The 20,814-nt window shown below is 43.8% G+C and overlaps 2 protein-coding genes across 2 annotated transcripts; both read right to left on the minus strand.

The window, feature by feature from the left end:
- Window positions 1–8,825: 8,825 nt before the first annotated feature.
- Window positions 8,826–13,231, minus strand: LOC115384682 (DNA-directed RNA polymerase I subunit RPA43-like). The gene is made up of 4 exons (XM_030086923.1): window positions 12,924–13,231; window positions 12,502–12,643; window positions 11,863–12,071; window positions 8,826–9,824 (listed from the first exon to the last, which is right to left on the minus strand). Exons 1-4 carry the CDS (start codon window positions 13,220–13,222, stop codon window positions 9,368–9,370), a joined length of 1,107 nt encoding a protein of 368 aa, XP_029942783.1. The 5' UTR covers window positions 13,223–13,231; the 3' UTR covers window positions 8,826–9,367.
- Window positions 13,232–15,650: 2,419 nt separating this feature from the next.
- Window positions 15,651–20,581, minus strand: LOC115384685 (transmembrane protein 196-like). Its single transcript, XM_030086926.1, has 5 exons — window positions 20,394–20,581; window positions 18,404–18,460; window positions 16,212–16,347; window positions 15,792–15,910; window positions 15,651–15,722 (listed from the first exon to the last, which is right to left on the minus strand). Exons 1-5 carry the CDS (start codon window positions 20,556–20,558, stop codon window positions 15,651–15,653), a joined length of 549 nt encoding a protein of 182 aa, XP_029942786.1. The 5' UTR covers window positions 20,559–20,581.
- Between the last annotated feature and the right edge of the window lie 233 nt (window positions 20,582–20,814).

Consider the following 20,814-nt stretch of genomic DNA (forward strand, 5'->3'; position numbering starts at 1 on the left):
CGTTGATTTCGGCTTTTATTTGTAATTTGAAAGTACGGACTCCCGATGAAGACATGGTGTTGGGGAGGTTCTTGTAAAGCCACCATGCTTTAATCTGGAACGTTTCAGCCAAAGTCGACCTCTGATGACTGTTGTTGCTGTTTGCAAATACGGACACACACACACAAAAAAAAAACAAACAAATAATGGTTTTCATAAAGCTATTTTTGGGAGTTATTATTTTTAATTAGCTGAACTAAGGTATATAAAGTGCAGTTAGTGCTCTTGCCATACAACCAGAAGGTCAGGGGTTTGATTCCCAGACCGTGTGACAACTTGTTTGGCGGAATATGTTAATTTGACTCAAGGAATTTTAGTTCAAAAAACTTGGTTGGAAGTTAACATTACTCAGATGCTTTCAGAGCTCACAACTTTAAAAGAAGAAGCTCACTCAGATATGATAATTTCACTCTACTTGAGACAGTTAAGTTCTTTTACTTAAATTTCCCAAGGTAATCGGTTTCCTAAATTCGTTTGATTAAACTTAACTTGTTAGAATTTACAGTGTATCTGTGAATTGAGTGAAAAATGTGCGTACTATAGCTGGGTTTTTCGTGCCTCCGCTAAGGAGATGGGCAGCATTTTGGCTCTTTTATTGTTTACACAATGAAATTTACAGGAAAAAAAAGAAATGTGTCTGAGAGAATGAGCCAGGAGTAACACAGTTCCAGCAGTTTGTTGATCCAACTCCTTGTTAATTAAAAGAGTATCAACAAACAGAGGTGGAAACAGTCCTGAACACTCGTCCTCAAGAACAACTGCACTCAATTTGAGCAGTGCAGGAGCAAAACTAAAATATAAGAATATAAAGTGTCCTTATTGTAAACTTATCAGTGTTTTTACTAAGATTTACCCTCAACCACATTAAATTGCATTTTCAATGCTAGACATTCAATTTAGTTTACTCTTATAAATATCTTTAAGGGACATTTCTCGTTTCGTATTTCTAAAAATTACACAATCCATATTCATCAAAAAAATAAAGGTAAATGTTTATAAAATTGTAGACCAAATTAGTAAAATAGATTACATGGCATCAAGTTTACTTGAGTGGGATTAAAATGACATCCTAATGAGAATGGCCCAAAAAAATGCTTTTTTGTCATTTGGGTGCACCCACCTCTAGAAATAGCTATCAAGCAGACGAGAGGTGAAGCATCCTAAAACGATTCTTGCTGTTGTGACCGTGAAGACTGAGAATCCTGAAAGACCCGTTTATTGACGAGTCATGTGAAATCATGTGAGTGCATTGTTTTCTGACTTGTATACACCCTCCACACTCGGCGTATCATCTCCATCTCCCTCGGCTGCCTCCTCTTCCTCTCGCTCTTATGTTTTCCTGGCAGGCGGATAAACATGATGAGACATTCCTCCGGTCGCCGTGGAAACGCTGAGAAAGCACAGCTGGGGCGGGGGAATATGAGGTAATCTCACCCCGGGGCTGCTTAGTAAATATTGGTCTTAAATAAGGAGTAAAACCCCAAAAGAGCCACACACACACGCGCGCGCACACACACACACACACACACACACACACACACACACACACACACACACACACACACACACACACACACACACACACACACACACACACACAGGGACACATACACCTTTAGGGGTTTGTCCCAATTTAGTCTGAGTCAAGACAGACCTTCACACAGACACTCATAATGGCCCATTTCCTGATCTGCTCTGTTATTATTTGTTACACAAAGTGAAATTAATGATAGTTTGTGGTGTGACTCAATGTTTGTGGAGGTAAACAGTGGAGGTTTGAGAGCTACAAACACAGTGTGAAAGCCAAACCTCGTCACAAAGCGAGCGTCCGGTCACAGGAGGTGAACCTTTAGCATTAGATTAGAAACTTTTTTTTTTTAAATTTGTTCTATGCTTGTGAAAGTATGGTGATCTACAAACAATGATAAAGCAAAGAATGTATGCTGAGTGACTGTACAAGAAAGCACTAAATGCATTTCGTAAGAGTGCCTCAGAAGTGGTAGCCAGCTTTTAAAGAAAACATCTTGTTTTCTGTGGCTTGGAAGAGATCCTTTGACAAGTCTCATGTGAGCGAGGCAGAAAAAGAGGTATTTTTAAATGTGCTTTCACAATTTTTACACAGGGTTTCTGTCATATATTTGTGTTTAAAGGCAGAACAGCGTGTGTCCGCTGGGCTGCTGGGGCTGTTCTCACCATGTAAATCTGTCTCTGTGCTCCTCCTCTGGCTCTGTCCTCAGTGAGCAACAGGTCCGCGGCCAAATCTCGCCCACTACTCCTGTAAATCTGAAACTAGACACTTCTCTCCCCTTTGGTTTCTTTCTTTCGTTCTCCCTGCTTGATGCTGCCTCCTCCCCAGGTTTTCCTCCTCTTAACCGCCTCTCACCACACCTCATTTTCATTGCTCCACAGCGGATTGACCTGCATTCCGTCTCTCCTTCCTTTCTTTCTTTCTTTCTTTCTTCCTCTCCCCCTCTCTCTTTCCAGGTTTCTCCCCGATGCCACGAAAGCACATCAGAATCTGAAAACTGGAGAGGGAGGGGAGTCAGATAGATAGAAAGGGAGTGAGGAAGATGTGTTTAACTCCTGACCTGTCCTCCTCTTCTTCATTGTGTCACTCCGACTCTCTCCTGCTCCTTCCTCCTCTCTCCACACCCTGACGCTGCTGAGTCATTGGCTCGCCTGTCCCACTTCTCTGTGACACCTCGCCCTCCGATTGGCCGGACGCTTCAGCCGGCGGCCAGTTGTGGGATGTTTACACAGCTGGGTGGCCATGTGAAAAAGATAGGACCCTTGTCTTGGAAATACTCCAAAGCCACATCATATATCTTCTTAACCCCCAACCCCACCCCGCCCCGCCCCGCCCCGCCCCTCCACCCCCACTTCCACTGGACCTACACCTCCAGTCTGCCAAACCGCTGCGTGCTTTCAGCTCCTCCTTCTGTTAATCCCACCTCAATGAAAAAAAAAAAAAAAAAAAAAAAGAAGCCCACCACGTGGCTCCTCTGCCCACCCTCACTCATGACAGCACCTTTCTCTGAAAGCCCCTCCTCTTCCCTTCTCTGTTTGAATAAAGTCTGTGTTTATTTTGTGAAAGAGGGTCACTGTGTCTTTCCTGTGTATTTTCAGGGTGCTGTGTTACATTTGTTTTTTCAGCTCCGACGTCTGAGTTTGACTTGCACTGATGCCGCGGAGGAAGATGACGAAGACTGAGGTCATAAATCACCAGCATCATTTAGATAAACCGCAGCAACTGATTTGAGCATGGTGGAGCAGCGGTTAACACCTTCAACTCAAAGCAAGACTTTTGCATGTCTGTGTGTATCTTTGTGTGACTGACTGCCTCTTGGTGTGAATGGGTGTTCATGTATGGACTGGCCGAGCGCCCTGCCTTCTGCACAGCCTCAGCTTGGATAAGCTTACCGTGACTTCGGAAAATTCAAATGTCGAAGGAGGAAAGAGGGTTTGCAGAGAGCTGCAGACGATCTCAGTTCAAAGTGGGTTCAGTCCTGAGTCAAGTCTGCGGTCCTTCTGTTCTCCCTGCTCATTCCTTTGCCTCGGTCCAAAAGTGTGTTTAGTTTCAACTGGTGACTCTAAAATTTCCCAAAATTGTGACTGTGTGTGACTGGGTGGTGACCAGTCCCGCCTTCACTAATGGTCAGCGGCGATCTGCTCTTGAGCAAAACGCTGAACCCAGTGGTCGCCAGTCAGCAGAGCTGCTATTGCCACAGGTGTGTGTGTGAAAGTGTGTGAATAAGACAGATAAAAAGTATAAAGTACTTTGACGCTGAAGCAGTGACAGTATGTGAAATGTGTTTGCCATTTAAAAACACTGATGGGTAACAAAACGCCCACACTGTGACATTAGTTTACTGCGTCTCCTGCTGATTGAAAACAGCCTCAGGTGGATGAAAATCACCCACCTTAACGAAATTAGAGCTTTTGATGCAAAAGAGCACATAAACTTAATGAAGTTTTAGTAAAGAAAAAAAAAAAATCAACCACGTGACAAGCTGTTTGTCTTTAACATGTCACTCAAGGATCAGCAAATGTAAGAAGAAACACTTCAGTGTTTCTCCAGACTTCCGAAACGTTGGAATTTAACCATTTACAGAATTTATTTGTCACTGATCCTCTTTGAATTTATTGTATAGATTACAAATGAAATTATTACTGTCACAGAATACACAGCTTTGATTGACACATGTTACAAGTTCAGTGTGTAAATCTATGACAGTGCATCACACTTCTGCTTCAAACATTTCTTAACACTGTTCTATTTTGGCTCTCTTCTTTGGAGTAGAACACTCAATTTGTATTCAGCTCTCAGCAACAGATTGATATTTTCACTTTGAAAATAATTTTTAAAAATGACACTGTTTTTGTTAATAAACTATGAGAATGTCAATTTAAAAAAAAAACTTTGTAATTATTGCAAAAGGGTAGAACTTAATAAGAAGACGTGGAAAAATAAATGTAAACCTTCCTTCCTGACTTGTGATACGTTGTAAGATTCTAAGAATAAGCTCAGTGATTTCCAGCTTTCCCCTCTTTCTGGTAAACTACACCGTCTTCATAAAATGTGTGAAGATTTTGGGATGGGTTCAAAATGAAAGAAAAAAAAGAAGATTTCAAAAAGTTAATGTTCATGAGAGCTCGGCTTCCAGAAGTATTGAAATATGATCGTTATGGAAAGCTTTTGGATTCATATTCAGTTAAAGGTGAATTATCTTTAAAAGGAAAACGAGTAACGTTGTGAGAACTTTGTTTTCATGAAGCGTGTTAGTTGTGTGTTGTAGTTGTTCGCCAGAGCGAGTGGATGGCCCACTGATCAGAGAAGAGTGTTTCGTCTCTGTGTCAATGACTTTGTGAGTACTTTTCCAGAAATCCACTCTCATGTACACACCGTCAGCAGTATTGGCCACCCACGTCTTGCTTCCTTTCATCTCTCCCACTCTCCTCCCCGCTGTGCCCATAGGTGCCGCCAGCGTCTCTCGCTGCAGTTTGACAGGATCATCATAAAAATATAACAGCGAAGTATTAAGCTGTGTCCTGGGTATTGTCCTGTAAAGCTACATGACCAAACATGACGTCATTCTTTCCAGACCCAGAACTCTTTTTTTTTTTTTTTTTGTTCCCCCTCTCCTGGCTTATTTATTTTTCTGTGGTTTTGGGAGGTTGTGGCTGTAGGTCTGATGATATGCTGAGTGCGTTCATGTCTTCATCCCTCATAACTCCTCTCCCCACTCTCTGCCTTTCCCTCGATTTATATGGAGAAGTTACAGGGAGTGATAAAAATACATTTTTCTACATTAGCTTGTTGTTCCACCATTAATCACAGCGTTGGGTTTAACTCTTGCGTGTGTGAGTGTGTGTGTGTGTGTGTGTGTGTGTGTTGCTCGCATTCCTTCGGTGTTAGCCTTGTTCCTGCAGATGAGGTTACTATCAAAACAGCTTCAGAGAAGATTAAAAGTACATATTCGTTAATTGTTACCTTTTGTCCTTTCCCAGCTATGTTTCCTGTGTGTTTTGGGTGTAGGAGTAATGGTTTGGGCTGAACACTGTCTAGACGCCTGTGAGCCTCCCATTACCTCTTGATTATACTGAGCCCTTATTAATCTCACTGGGCGAGCTCGCCAGGAGACACAAAGCAACCAACACACGCAAATAAATACAGTCGGATACATACACACACACAGAAATTAATTCAAATAAATGGGCAAGGCAAATAATGTACAAAATAGACATAAGCAGAAGACATAAAACGCTGCATATTAGACAAAATGCTTAATGTTGAGATTATAAAATACAGTATATGGCTATATGTTTGCTCTGTACTCTGATTTATCAGCATGAATTCTGAAAACGGGTTCAAATCCATGCAATTAATTGTAAAAATAACCAGTTGTATTTGCTGATGTGCATTGTGAGACACACAGAGGGGAAGAGTTGAGATGATGAAACCGTTTGGTGATTTCCAGACTGATTCATGCAGTAATGACCTGATAATAAGTGTGTGAGAACTGGGAGAGCGAGCACACACTGGGGGCCCGGGGTCTTATTCCCTGGAGCAAAACGCCGTGGCAGGAAAACACCCGTCCGTCGTCGCCAGGGTTACTGAGGGGCAGGAGGACCGTGGGTGTCGGGTGCCAGGGAAACAAACTAACTATGGGAATCCAGCTTGCTGACCAAATGTAACGTTTACACTCCGGGGTTAATAGTGTGTGTACACATGCGCTTGAATATGTTTGTGTCCAGACAGCGATCCCTGGGGAAAGCCTTTCATACCTGATCCTGTCTGACTCCGTGTGAGCGCGGGCCGCTTGCCTACCTGAGTGAGCATTAAAAAAAAATACAAAAAAAAACAAAGGTGCAATGCAGAAGTGCCAGAAAAACCTCCAGCAAATTCCTTTGAAAACACCATAAAGAGATTTCATGGATGTCAGCGGGCCTGTGAGAGATGGGCTTTGATACAAGTCAGCCGTGCTGGGAGAATATACGGCCAGAGCTGCAGAGCTCTGACTGGTGGAACACTTAACATTTTATGACTTGCTGCCATTTGGGGCTCGGGGATGGAGCGGCGCGCTGACCACATAACTAATTAGACTTGGCCAAAGGGGGTGTGTGAGGATGGGGATTTGTGGGTTGCGGGCTGTGAATGTGGCGTGTCTGCATGGGCGAGAGAGCTGGTGGACGTGCACCGTGGGCTGTTGCTGTGCGCGTGTGCGTGTGTGTGTGTGTGTGTGGAACCTGGTGAATTGCATCAGGGCGCCGTTTGTTCTCCATAAAGACTCCGCGGACTCTTTCATGTCGGAGCTGCCAGGTCTGGAAACTCTGACAGAGGAGATAGAGACCCATCGCCAACCTGACGGCGAAACACACACACTTAAACACACGCACACACACACACTCTCTCTCTCTCTCTCTCTTATCGGGGAAAACAGAGGTATATGAAAAGATAGTCTGGCCTGCTCAACAAAAACAACACTCCTCCTATTGTCTCATCTCTCCAACCCTCCCTCTTCTCTCCATCCAGGGATCATGAAGATAAACGACCATGTTCAGATATGAGAGTCCAGTTGCAGGAGGGGGAGGGGGGGCGGGGGGGGGGGGGGGGGGGGGTGTTGGAGGTGGGTGAGTTGGGTGGGTGTCAGAAGTGGAATGTGTGTGAACTGCACACCGCCTCCTATAAATCAGGGAGACAACTAGAAGGACGAGGGGGGAGGAGGAGGAGGAGGAGGAGGAGGGGGACGGGGGGGGGGAAGCAGGATCCAGGAGGAGGAGGCAGTCTGCATGGGGGAGTGATAGGAGGAACGACAAGATAAATGAGCGCTGATGGAGGGAGGGGGGGCACAGGTGCAGGAGAAGTGCGCCCAGGCTGGGGCTGGAAACGGGCAAATGTTAGCGATAAGACAGAAGGAAGGTCAAAGGAGGACGAATTACAGTGAACAATCCCTTCAACTTTTCACATAATTGTTTCTAATTCTCTTGGACATTGTGTTTTTGGGGTTTTTTGTGTGTTTTAGTGTAGCTGAGCTGTTGCATAACGAGATGTGATTTACAGCTCTCCATAAACAATCGGAGTAATTTGTAAAAACTAACTCAATGTTCCTGTAGTAAAGGATAAAATATGCATTAAATGAGTCTGTCTCTGTTTATATTCCTTTATATCTGTCTTCTGCTTCAGCCGGTCAATGTAATAAATACCAGGGTTTATTTTTGTAAAGCAGGCCGCCTCTCATCAAAGCTTTAATTATAATTGATGTTTTTCAAGATCTATAAATTCTTGAACATTTTCAAGGCAGGGTGTGAAAAAAAAAAAAAAAAAACCATTTCCTTGGTGATGGAGCCATAACATTAGGACCACTTAGAATCACCTCTTGATATACAAACTTTCTCTTCATTTTGGCACCTAATAGGTATAAACTCGGCTATGTTAGGCAGGAGGTCATGATGCCATTGGTTGACCGGTTTAAATACTGATGGCTTTATCAATAGATGTTCTGAATCAAAGTTTTTCATTTCATTGAAATTTTTAAGGCTTGACTTACGTTGAAAAGGTTAAAGATGATTAAGGACAAAGTCTCTGCAGTATTTTTCTGTACTTTTTCAAACTGGAGAGACAGAATCAGTTCCCATCTAGTTTTTAAAATAACTTATTTTCTCTTTTTAATCACATTTGTGAAGACAGCGTTGCAACGCCGTCTTACTGCTTAATTTTTTGGCAACAAATGGCAGTTTATATTATTTACCTGAACTTTAATTAAAAAAAAATGGCACTTTGAAGTGAAGTCCTATCTGCACTACAAAAAAAAAAGAAAGATAGGAGTGACGGTTCATGTCGTTGACAGAAATAAGATGAGGTGTGTGTGACGGAGATGAGTCCAGTTAATTGCAGCTCCTTATCCGTCTTCTTCAGGCAGCTTCTGATAAGCTCTCCAGCTCTTAGCACCTAGCAGCTAATTAGACTCTTCAGTCAAAGGGGGGGTGGGGGTTCTCTGTGTGTGGAGGAGGGAGGGGGGATGAAAAAAAACAAAACACAGATCTTTAGGCTGTCTTTCGGTGTTTTATCACCTGACACCCCCTGGTTAGCAGAAAACAGCTTGTGGAAGAAAAACAAGCAAAGTCAAGACGCGTTTCCTTCAGAATAAAACAATATTGATGCAAGTTTGTTTTTTGATGCAACTCAACAACATATGGGTGTCTCAAAAGGCTGTGACTTCAAAGCCAAAATTGAAGAATAAAGGCTCACGAGCCACGGGATTACTCAAATTCATTCTTTATTGCCTTTGGTTGCAAAGTCGCCAACAGGTCCAGAAAAGAAGGAGCAGCACTGTCAGTTCATGAGTGCCTTGATCGTTCACTGCTGTGCTTGAACTCAATGAACTGTACACAGTACAAGTCACATCAATACGGTATCGGCTGGTATTGTCTGAAGGCACAACTGAATGACAGCCTGAGCAGCGGATTCACCTGTTTTTTGTTATTTTATGTCCAAAAAAGACGAACCTTCAACAACAAAAAGCAAAGTGAAAAAGTCCTAATTTTTTCACATTAAATCTGAAGGAGTCGTCTCTTCTGGCCTGAACCAATGAAATCCAGAAGCTGAAGGTTTGAGTGTGTCCCTGCCTTTATCATATGAAGCAGTTTCACACCACCAGCAGGCGGTGCGCTGCAGTTACAAGTCCAGTCAGAAACGACCTCAAAAGTCTGTTCCTAGTCCGTTTTTGAAGTCGGGTCTACTTCACAAGGCCTCTCAGCACCTCTGCTGTCAATGAAATTTTCTGACAGACTTCATCAGATTTAGAGCGTCAATCCACCCTCATTTCTTTCATGCAAACTGCTCGACATCATGTTTTCTCTTCTTCTTTGATTTAGGGGGTTCCGCCTCTTCACCACCAGCTTCGTGCTTCCTTTTCTTGCTCGGCTTGTCGCTCTGGTAACCGCTGGAGTCGCTCCCCTGCACCTCCGTGGGCAAGATCTCCGTCTCTTCCTCCTCTTCCTTTATGTGTTTTTCCTTTTTCTTTTTCTTCTTCTTCTTCTTCTCAGCAGCTTCCCCTCCGTTCACCTCGTCCGTCGTTCCGTTCAGGTCGGGCGTTGTGCAGCTCATCTCCTCCTCAATCTCCTCCTCCTTTACCCGGTCTTTCTTCTTTTTCTTCTTCTTCTTTGGGGTGTCGTCGGGAGACTCCTGGCTGGGTTCTGTTGTGGGGTTTGTGTCGTCTGCGTCTGTCTGGTCTACAGGCACGCTGGACTCTCCGCTCTCACCCTGAGCCAGCATCTCTTGGACTCTGAAAGACACACAGAAACACGATTAGGATGTAATAACATAATTAAGGCAGAGGGGAAGACATGCAGGTGAGAGGGGAACAATTTGATCGCTGCCACCATTTTATTCAAAAAGGTTGGTGGTTTAGAGAGCAAGGGGCAGGAGAGAGAGAGTAGATAGGATAAAGAATGTGAAGGTGGACATACTCCTGACTGCTACTGGTTAAAAAAGGAAAAATGTCATGAGTGTGAAATGACTGGACGCAATGCTTGAGTGTGTTGCAATAATAAAAAGTCAACTGCAGACAAAGTTGACAAAAGACCCAGAGAATGTAAAAGCCACTTCACACAGGAGAGAGAAGGACACTATTAAGTATGTAACTTCAGCCCCTTTCCATCCTTCATCCAAACGGACTGGCTGAGAGAGCAGTTTGGACCTTGAAGCAGGGGGGGGGAAGAGGAAGCGAGGAGGAAATGAAGCAGAAGTGTCCAGACTGTTGTTTAGTTCCAGACTCGCCCCTCCACAGGCTTGTCCCCTGATGAAACGCCGATGTCCTGGAGGCCCAGGTCTGGCTCTGATCTTTTATTCTTGGACATTATTAATGGAAAACAAACAGTGGGGAAAAAAGACACTTGTGCAAAGCTCAGATGCTTCTTCACCAGGAAATCCACTTTTTTAAAAAAAAACTATGGATGTGGTCCTAAATGGATCCCAGGAACAGCTGAGTGTGGTGTTCCTCATATTGATCTCAGAATATCAGATCTTCAGAACCAGTCCAGTCCCCTGAGGCCCAGGTCCCTGATGCTCCAACCCATGTGGAGGACCGACAGTGACCCACTGATGCAGGAGGAGTCCCCACCTGTATCACAACAGCTAACACCACCCTGAAGGTGCTCTATCAGACGTAGATTATTTACAGACCTTAACCGAACAGACAGACGGAAATAAAAACAACACTGGTTTATCATCTCAGCAGAGAATATTATTACTGATCAAATTTTCTAGACTGTTTTCTAAATGTTCCATTTAAAGTGTACAAACTTGTGTCTGCGTTTCAAGCACCTAAATTTCCATTTGCATGAACCTCTTTTTCTTGAACTATCTGGCTTTTGTGTTGATGTGATGGGATGGGGTGGGTTAGGGGAAAAATTGTGGAAAATGTATGCTTGAAACTGTTACTTTTTCCCGACATATACAAGGTGTGTAAGTTTAGTATAACGTTTGCAGGGTTTATTACTGAGAATTCCAGTATGACAGTCAACTCACTCAGACCTGAGATGATGAGAGGACATATATAACCTCGTCTTTCCATTGAGACAGGGTTGTTTTAAAGCATAACTCTGACTGATAAAATGTAGTGTGATTCAGAGAAGTCACTGTTGGAGAAGGTGAAATTAAATCCCATCCAGCTGTGGAGGAAGAATCACACTGAGGGGTTCAGGCTCAGCGATGAAGATCTGTCTCCCCCTTCTGCCAGTGAAAGCAATAACAAAAACACTGCGAACACAGACTAAGGTCAGAGGCCGAACTGTGCAATTATGCATAAACTGTGATGTTTTTATCAGCTGCGTACTGGTAAGAAACAAGACAACACAATCAACGGGACATGTTTTGACAATGTAAGCAAGATTACCGTTGTACTTAATTCAATTTTAGCAACCCTGAAAACACCACCGTGTTCTTTACTACAGTCTTCCTAAAGCATATAAAGAGCCACAGGTTCCACAATTCAAAAGACACCAGTTGTCTTCAAAGAAAAAAAAAAATTATTGGGCCACTAGATGGCAGAGTTTCATACTGCTGCACATCAATTTCTTCCAGAGAAGGAGCCTGTTCTCAGGTGAACTAAAGCTTCTCTGAGCATCAACACTTCAGGCTCACAAGCAAACAATAGCAAAACTATCAAATATAAAAAAAAAAAAAAAAAAAAAATCAATATAAGTGTTGATACTTTAGGCCTTAATCTGAAACTAACCCGAAAGAAATATATTTTTTTAGCTGGGTTAGTGTGATTTCCACCCGCTGTAGCGCTCGTCCTCAGCGGTCGGCTGCAGACTTGCCTGGTCTTGCTGAGCCGTCCTCTGATCAGCAGGACTCCCGCAGTGTCCGCGTCGAGCGCCATCACCTCGAACTCCAGCTCTGCCCCGATCCTGGGCCCAAAGTCCCTCCACGTTTCCACGGTGACCAGGTTCGGTTTGGGGATGCTGGCGTTGAAACAGCCGTGCACCAGACAGCCCACGTGGCTTAAACCCAGTTTATTCACCATGCCCTGAGAAAACACATGACAAGACTTTGTTTATAGTCCTACAACATGGTTCATTATAAAGTAAGAACAATCCAAAAAGTACCTGTTACACAAAGGAACAAGCAATCTTTTTGTCTTATGAATAGATAAATTAGGTGACCAGTTTGGCAATTTTTCCCTACTTACTGTACATGTTCATTTCAAATTTTCAGGCAAATCAGAATCAGAATTGTCTTTATTGTCATCGCAACAAGTTACCGAAGTTACAAGTGCAACGAAATTGCATGGGTTTTTAAGACGACCAGGCAGCCAATTACGGCGCTCCGACAAAACACACACACACACACACACACACACACACACACACACACACACACACACACACACACACACACACATCCTGTCTTATAAGTTTCTCTGGAGAAGAGATTCCACTGAAAAAAGTAAGTCTCACCAGCAGTTTCTGTCCCTTTTGGGGCTGAAACAGGATGAAGGAGGCTTCTATGTCCATGTGAATGTAGCCGCTGTCGTCGTAAATGTCTCCTGCTTGGCCCACTATTCTCACGTTGTCATATGCTAATGGCACACCGTTCAGTCTGCAAGAGAAATCACCAAGGTCAGTGGACTGAGCCTGACAGTAGAAAAAAACACTGCACACATGAAATATGTACAAATCCTTGAATTTTAATTATCAGATGCATTCATAATTGAAACTAAACTTGTTTCATCAATCACCAGTGAGCAGGGGACACACTTGATGAGGGTAACCAACTTTGACAGCACCCCTGTCTGCCGCGTGCAGCGGCGCTGCCGTCCTCCGCTGCACTCCAGCGGCTGTAAACTGTTCCGGTAGTAGAGCAAACATCTGTCCGTTACCTCTGAGAGAACTTCAGCAGCTCCGTCTCCAGCTCCTCTCGGATACCGGTCTTCTTCTTCTTGAGGTACATCGGCGGCAGGGCGAGGTGTCTGCGGTGCGTGTTCATGACCAGGCACGAGTACGGCGCGGACAGCAACTCCGAGGCGGCGGCGAACGACGGGATCGAACACGTTACCGCGTCCGCGGGCTTGTCCGGGACAGAGGACAGCTGGGCCGGAGGGGCCGGGGCGGACACAGCGGGAGACTCACCGGACATATTCACGTGTTTTGGGTCGTCTTCATGCTCGAAGTTTGCCATGCTGTTAAGGAGGACAGGAAGAACGAGCTCGTTTCCGGGAAGAGAACCTATGACGCTCGTGAGTATCGCCCCCTGCTGGCGAGGATGTGCAATGCTCTCATTGAAAAAAGTCATTTTGGTTTGATTTTTAATAATGCTTTATTTATTTATTTATTTATTTATTTATTTATTTATTTATTTATTTATTTATTTACTTATTCATTTATTTATTTATTTATTTATTTATTTGAGAGCACCCAGATTGCAAGAATCTTTCCACTTCTGTCTTTTTATCCTGATGGCTCACAGCATTTCTGTATGTCATTTTTGAAAAGACGAGGCTGAGGAAGAATTCTATTCCTTCAAAATGAATGGAAAAAGGTGATTTAAATGGGTTTTGAAGAAATCCATCCCTGAGGTTAACCTAAGTAACAATATACTTACAGTGTATTTGGATAGGAGCGAAATGTACATATTTTCAATCAAGAAAAAACAATATAACTCGTAAGGGAATATGATATGTGATATATTTATATCCTCTGCCAGTGTCAGACAAGATTTACAAAAAAAGGTCACGACAACAGAAAACTGGTCTTTGCAGTCATTTCTCCCCCTCTGTTTAGTTTTTGTTCTATTGTTCTTGTTTTCACACTCAGTTACATCTGGGTAAAAATCTGACTTCTAATATTTGATAAAGTATTTACCACAAATAAATCATGAGCATAGCCTAATCACGTGTTCACTGTAACTACTGAGTCACTAATAAAAACAAGGGAAACCTAAAAAGTTATTTATTCGGGGGGAAAGCAGTGAACATGCCCTTTGTCCCGTGAAGTGCGAGCTGTGCGCTGACGAGCGATTTGTCCAATGAGAGACGCTCATTGATTCTGTATCCTGTTTTTACCTACAGAGCCACATTAAGATCATTAGGGTGACCTAAGGTGTCAATTAGTGCTTCGCACGCATGCTCACACACACAGACACACAGACACACACACACACACACACACACACACACACACACACACACACACACACAAAAACAAATCCTGACACAGACACTGACAGAGAGAGATCCAGTGTTCCTTCTCTCTAACAGAGAAGCACCATAGGAGGTCACATGATTCAGCACTCCCTTGCTCTCTCTCTCTCTCTCTCTCTCTCTCTCTCTCTCTGACACACACAGTGGGATTGTGGGTCTGGTGCTCTCTGGGGCGCCATGGCCCGCTCCTGTCTGTTGTCACAGTGATAAATCGTGACGTGGTTACTTAGTCAGCACAAGCTCCCAGCAGCCTTTGCTGCTGTGGGCCTCTGTTAAAGTGCACACACACACACACACAAACACACACACACACACCTCTCCTGTTGTGGTTCCTGGAGCAGGCAGATGCCATAATGAGGTATTGAACAGCACGCTGTGGTGAAAGCCAGTTGCATATCTGCACTAGAGGTCACTTGTGTCTGTGAGTGTGCAACATACCGGCTTTACTGCTGTTTCTCCTTCTGCTTTGGGAAGCATTTTATACCTGTGGGTTTGACAGATTTACTTCATCAGCAAACTTTACAATCACTGTATGGACCTGTGTGCGCACAGGACTGCACGGACCTCCTAAATCTTGTTGCTATTGCTATTGATAGCCTTGACATACAGTCAGTGTTTAACATTTTAAGAGATCCTGCAACGATTAAAATAAATAAAAGAGAGATACTTTGTGTGTTGAATAAAATAAGTCCACGTCATTACACCACGAACAAACGAGTTCTGTACGACAATCAGGGTCTTTATATTTTATAATATCCACATAGTTTGAATTGTTCTCTGTGAAAGTGAAGCATTACTTGAGTCCACATCTCAGAGTACTCATACTTTAATTGAATTAACTTTATAAGAAGCATTATAAAAATATGTCTGATTTATAGATACCTGATATACAAGCATGGACATACAGTACAGTACATTGCGCATCACTGTATTTTCATGTCGAAGCATTCTATTATCCGATGATACATACAGATTACTGTAGGCGATCTCGTGAGCTGCATTCCATAAACCAATAACAAGACAGAGAGATAATAAGGACAACGAGACTGAAATAGCCGTAGCTCTTCGAAACAAGTGAATCAGCTGCATGCTCAGTTTGTGCTCGTCACTTTCAGCATCTGACCGGGTGAAACACGTCCTTCCTGCTGATTCGTTTGAGGACCAGATGGCGTCTCGGAGATTTGTTCGTCACCTGAACTGCCAGCTCGCCGTCCCGGCTTTGGTTTGACTTGAACGGAGGGTCTTTAAACCCGGGTTTGCATAATAATTCAGAGGCACGAACGCCTTCGTTATGCTGTTCGTAATCATTCGAAACGCTGCCAAGGCAGAAGACCTGCTTCTCTTCCTCTGATCAGGACGCAAGTGGAGAAGATGCTGTGCTCAGTTTGTGCACGTGGCTTTTTATCATCATGGTGACGCTGTGGTATGTCCATTGTAGGAGATCTGGGGAATGCCATTGCTGGAGTTGTCCAGGACCTCCTGAAACAGGACACACACACTTAACACTCTGACTTTTTAAAGCTTGGTGAAGCCTCCTCTTGCCCTTACCTTCTCGGTCATCTCGTGCGAATGGTGCAGAGAGTGTTCCCGCTCCAGGAACATCCTCTGTTGTTCAGAGCTCGCCAGGCGACAGGTCAGCCACGTGGACAAAGTACAGGATGAGATCCCTGTGCAAGACAGAGAACGAGAAACCGAAGGAGGAGTCTTTTAATGAAGGGCAGAGTCGGAAAAACCTTGAAGATATGAGCTGGAATTAAAAAAAAATTCACAATGCAAATCACTCATTAGAAGGACATTGAATAAGATGCATTTGATATTTTAAAAGTAGTGAGAGATGAGTGAAAGACAAACAATCCTGACATTATTATAACTTTCAGATTCCGCACGCCTTAAACATTAACGATCACTTTCAGTTGTGTCTGTGTGGCAGTAAATAAGTGTGTAGCGTCACACGTTGTTTTAATTTACCCAGACAGGCCAGAGTCATGGCGGCCAGGTGGATCGACTGCGTGGAGCCCGGGCGTTTATTCAGCGCTCGAACAAACTGAAAGTTGAGGATCCCACCGATCAGACCACAGATGCAGCACGCCGAGAAAAGGATCATCTGAACGAGAGAGAGAGAAAAGAGAGAGAGAGGAGAATAGTTTACGTTGAAGCAAATAGCAGAATTGATACCCTGTCAACATAACTGTAAACCAACTGACGTAATGTGATGAAATGGGAGATAAACCAACTACTGTGAAGCGTCCACCTCCATCATTCTGCTGTTTTCAACAATGGCTGCAGTGAGGATGAATGAATATCACTCAAAATCAATCTAATTTCCAATTAGAAAATTGGATTGCTCTCAAGGCCGGCGAGCTTTTTTGAAAACATTGCACAGTGAGTAAATATGCTGGCATCAGTCACTTCCTGTAATTGTATATGCATGTGTGTGATTTGGACTGCGGACAGTCGGTGAGGTTTTTATTAATTGTATTAAATCAAAAGTCACATTATCTGGCGCTTCCGTGGAATCGTAATGAGGAAAACTCAATTTCAGTTTGAGAATCGCATTTTTATCCCGGCAGAACCTGGAAGAGAAACGCTCATTCCTTCACTGTGATGCATTCCAATCAGTTCAGTGCTGCTTCCCGTTGGGTGCAAATGCCTGTGCGTGTGTGCGTGTGTGTGTGTTTATCATGCTGGGAGTGCAGGTTCCCTTTCATCCCTGCCAGTCCAGATGCCGTTAGTGTCTTTAACTGCATGGAAAGAGGCATCTCCAGTTTCACTCATTACCCGGTGAAGTGTGGAAAGCGGCTGGCAGGGGTCCGGAGCCAAACCGACCTAATGCAATCATCGCCCCACGGGCGGAGGAGGCAGATGAGGAGAGGAAGATGGAGGGAGGAAGAGCACCAAACTGAGAGGATGAGGGCGAACAGGGAAGGGTTCGGCAGACGGAGTGAAAGAGGCGTGAGGAGAAAGAGGTGGAGGCGCAGGGAAGGCAGGGATAAGTAGGGGGGGGAGACGGAGAGAATGAAAGGTTGAGAGATGTCTCTGTTACAACAGATTGCGCTGACATTGATCCATCATTAGCGCCCTCCCTGCAGGAGACAGAGAGTCACAGAGAAACACGAGGACTGGGAGACACTGAGGGACTGTGAAAAAGACGGGAGGAGCGACAGAGAGAGCAGAGAGGTGACTGCCTGTCTCCTCTCATTTCCACAGACATCACTTCTCAGATCGCTCTGTTTGCACCTGCATTTCGAAGGACCACACACACGTGCACACACACACACACACACACAAAATCACTTTTTATCAAGCTCATAATTACCACCTCTGACTATATTCAACCTTAAACGGTGGTATTAAAACAAAAATCCACCTAGAAACTCAATTTTTGCCAGGGATTTCTGTCAGGTGTTTGAGCACACGTGGGTTGCATGTCAAAAACATGCATTTGAGACGAACATGTGTCTCAGATCTTGAATTTACCTGTGGATGTGACACTGAACTGGATATTGAAGATGGATTCAAATTCTTTTGACGCTTAGCTCTGGCTTTAAGACTAGTACTGTATATGTGCTTCACGATTGTTGTGAACTGGGAGCATTTCCAAGATGTACTCTTCCCCGCGCGCAATGTTGGATGAACCCACTCCAGATAAAGCAACAGAAGATAGATACCTTGCTCGTTGCATCTTCAGCATCTTCCAAAGTCACTTTTGCCACACAAAAGACAAAAGCCCGTCATGGCAGAAGTTTTGTTCCAGATATGTATTCATCTAATTTACAAATGCATTTGTCAGCATGGTTTTCTTGGATTTTCTTTAAAAGTGTAATTCTGAAAACCTCAGAGCACGAAAACCCTCGAGCCTTTAATCTCTGGTGAGCCTTCAGTTTTTAGTTGTGGACCCCAGGATCAGGACATGTCCCTCCTTAAAAGTCTACATTTGCATATTAAGATTTTATTTTTTGCACAGTTGAAAGACATGAGATATGATTTCGTTAAGCCGACTTGTACGTTGGCTTTGTGTCTTCAGAATCATGCGTCATGTTTTTGCTGTTTCGTGCAGCAGAAACTTTCTGTATTTTCATAAACCAGTCTAACAGGATAAAAAGCACTTAGTTGTTCCCTGAGAAAGAACTTATTCTCTCAAAAATTCAAGATGTACTTACAATGAGTCCCGTCCTCTTTCGAGCGCACAGCACTCCACACATCCCACAGACCAGAAACTGAGAAAAGAACAAAAGTGCGAGTGAACAAACGAACAGCCGCAGAAGTTAGAATTAGTGTTATAATTAGTTTTTCATTAGGAAAAGTACTGGTTCAGAAACAATAAAAATGCAAAATATTCTTTTTGACTGGCTCATTCCCGTCCTGACAACAGGAAACGTGAACGCTCAGTTATTCAGATGCAATTTTCTTCCTCTAAAAATAGCGCGTCATCACAGGCTCCATGGAGGGAGCCATATTGTTCTGGATGTCAGTAATTCAGACTGAACTGGAACGGCATGGTGGTGGAGTAAATGCTCTCAGAGTGAGCTCAGTGGGCACCAAGCGGCGTGTGTGTGTGTGTGTGTGTGTGTGTGTGTGTGTGTGTGTGTGTGTGATTTCCTCTCATTTCGAGTATCAGTTTCTGATGTTAAAACCATCAGATTCCCGGTGCTGCATGATGATTCCTGCTTCTTCTCAGTATTTCGCTGCGTTTCTGGAACATGTTCACTGACTGGATCTTATCTGACATGTTTGCAGCCCTCATCTAACATTTTTAACTGTTTAAGTGGCACCTTGAGAAAAAATTGACAAGTGGATATGAGACTGAAAATATTCCTGCCCAGTTTTGTTAATGAACTTTTTTTTTTTTTTTTTTTTACTTGTTTTAACTTTGGTCCCCATCAGTCACAGTATCCAAACACCAAGTCCTTTCATTTCTGATGTCAAGCTTTTAAGTGTACTCTCATACATTTGGAAGCTCTATTTTTATCAGAAATGATTGGGTTTAAAAGAAACTTTATCACCATCTGCTACAGTACCATCTGCTGAAACTCATTTTATATCTTCCCCCCTTGAAAAGTCTCAGCAATCCAGTCCAAGAAGATACTTCATGTCCTGGAAAATAAATTACATTTATTTCACCAGCAGCCTAAATTTGTAATCAGTCCTCTGAGGCCAATCAGCATCAATAATCTGATCTGAACCTTGAGGTGATCATGAGAGGAGAAGGCCTGACGCAGCAGCTCCCTTCATTTATGTCTCCACAGAAGTAAATGAATGACAGACTCTGACCGCTCCCAGCAGCTGAGTCAAGGTATGTGGCTCAACTTTTCACGGTCTGTACCGTCGAGGGAAAGAGAGCGGTGGTGTAACAGGAGGAGAGGAATGCTGCACGAGAGGAGAATGATCGGGCATTAAAGCTTTGACCCTCCTGAGTGATTCAGTGATTCAAGCTTGAACTGACGAAAGTCATCATTAGCTTTAGTCCAGCGTAGTGTGTGTTTCTCTGATATCGGAGGAACAACAACAGAGAGGACGGTGGGTTCTGGATCCCTCCCTTTTGTAAAAGAAATCATTTCAAAGCTTGAAATTTGAAAAGAAATACATCATTTTAAACTACACAACATTAAACTCTGAAAGCAGTTGAGCCAGTAACATACACAAAAGATGTATTTGGGAAGTGATGAGTCCAGTTTCACAACATTCTTGTTACCTTAACAAAAAAAAAAAAAATCTAATAGATCACTATGATCTATTAGATTTTGTTGTTGTTTTTTTGTCTTTACTAGACATTTTACTAGACTTTTATAGACATTGAAGAAGAGGAAAAACAATCTAGTAGGAGTAAATTCAAAGTTATTGGAAAAAAATCTGAATGGCCCCATGATTTTTCACTAGAGGTAAATTGAATTATTAGTTGGGGATCCTAATCATAGTTTGCTGGAGCATGAACATTAAACACATTAAAAAGTCCGTATCCATTGGCCACTTTAAAGCAAATATAAACCAATCAAAAGCCAGCATGCAGGACTGGTAAACACAGCTATAGAGGGCAGTTAATTAAACTTCTTGTAGGATCAGACTGTGCCGTAACCTGCCACACCGTCCTTGGGGACACACATGCACCGCCGTGGAGGTAAACAGTGGAAACAGTAGGAGCGGGGTTCGTACACAGAGTCCGCTCCAGACCGGGGACGCGTCGCCCTGCTGCGGCTTGTGCTCGCCCCGGACCCAGCTGATGCCCACGGCTCCCAGGACGATGCTCGCCACGCCCAGGCCCACCTCCACCACGGACAGCAGGAGCAGGCTCCACAGGATCTTGCGGCTGGAGCACATCCCGCCCCGGGCATCTCTCCAGCTTTATGCCGGAGGAGGCGGCGGGAAGCCGGGAGAGGAGAAGCGCGAGCGCGTCTTTACCGCTTCATGTCCTCCTGGAGGGAAAGAGAGAGACTTCCTGTCCGAACCGGTAAATCCAAGAAAGGATGGAAACAAAAAAAGAAAAAGCAAAGAGTAAAGTTGAGGATGCCCAACTGTGTGAACTGGAGGAGTGAGGAAGATGCCTGCTTGAGCTCGAGGAGCGCTCAGATGAACT

This window comes from Salarias fasciatus, unplaced genomic scaffold, assembly GCF_902148845.1.
Source record: "Salarias fasciatus unplaced genomic scaffold, fSalaFa1.1, whole genome shotgun sequence".
NCBI lineage: Eukaryota > Metazoa > Chordata > Actinopteri > Blenniiformes > Blenniidae > Salarias > Salarias fasciatus.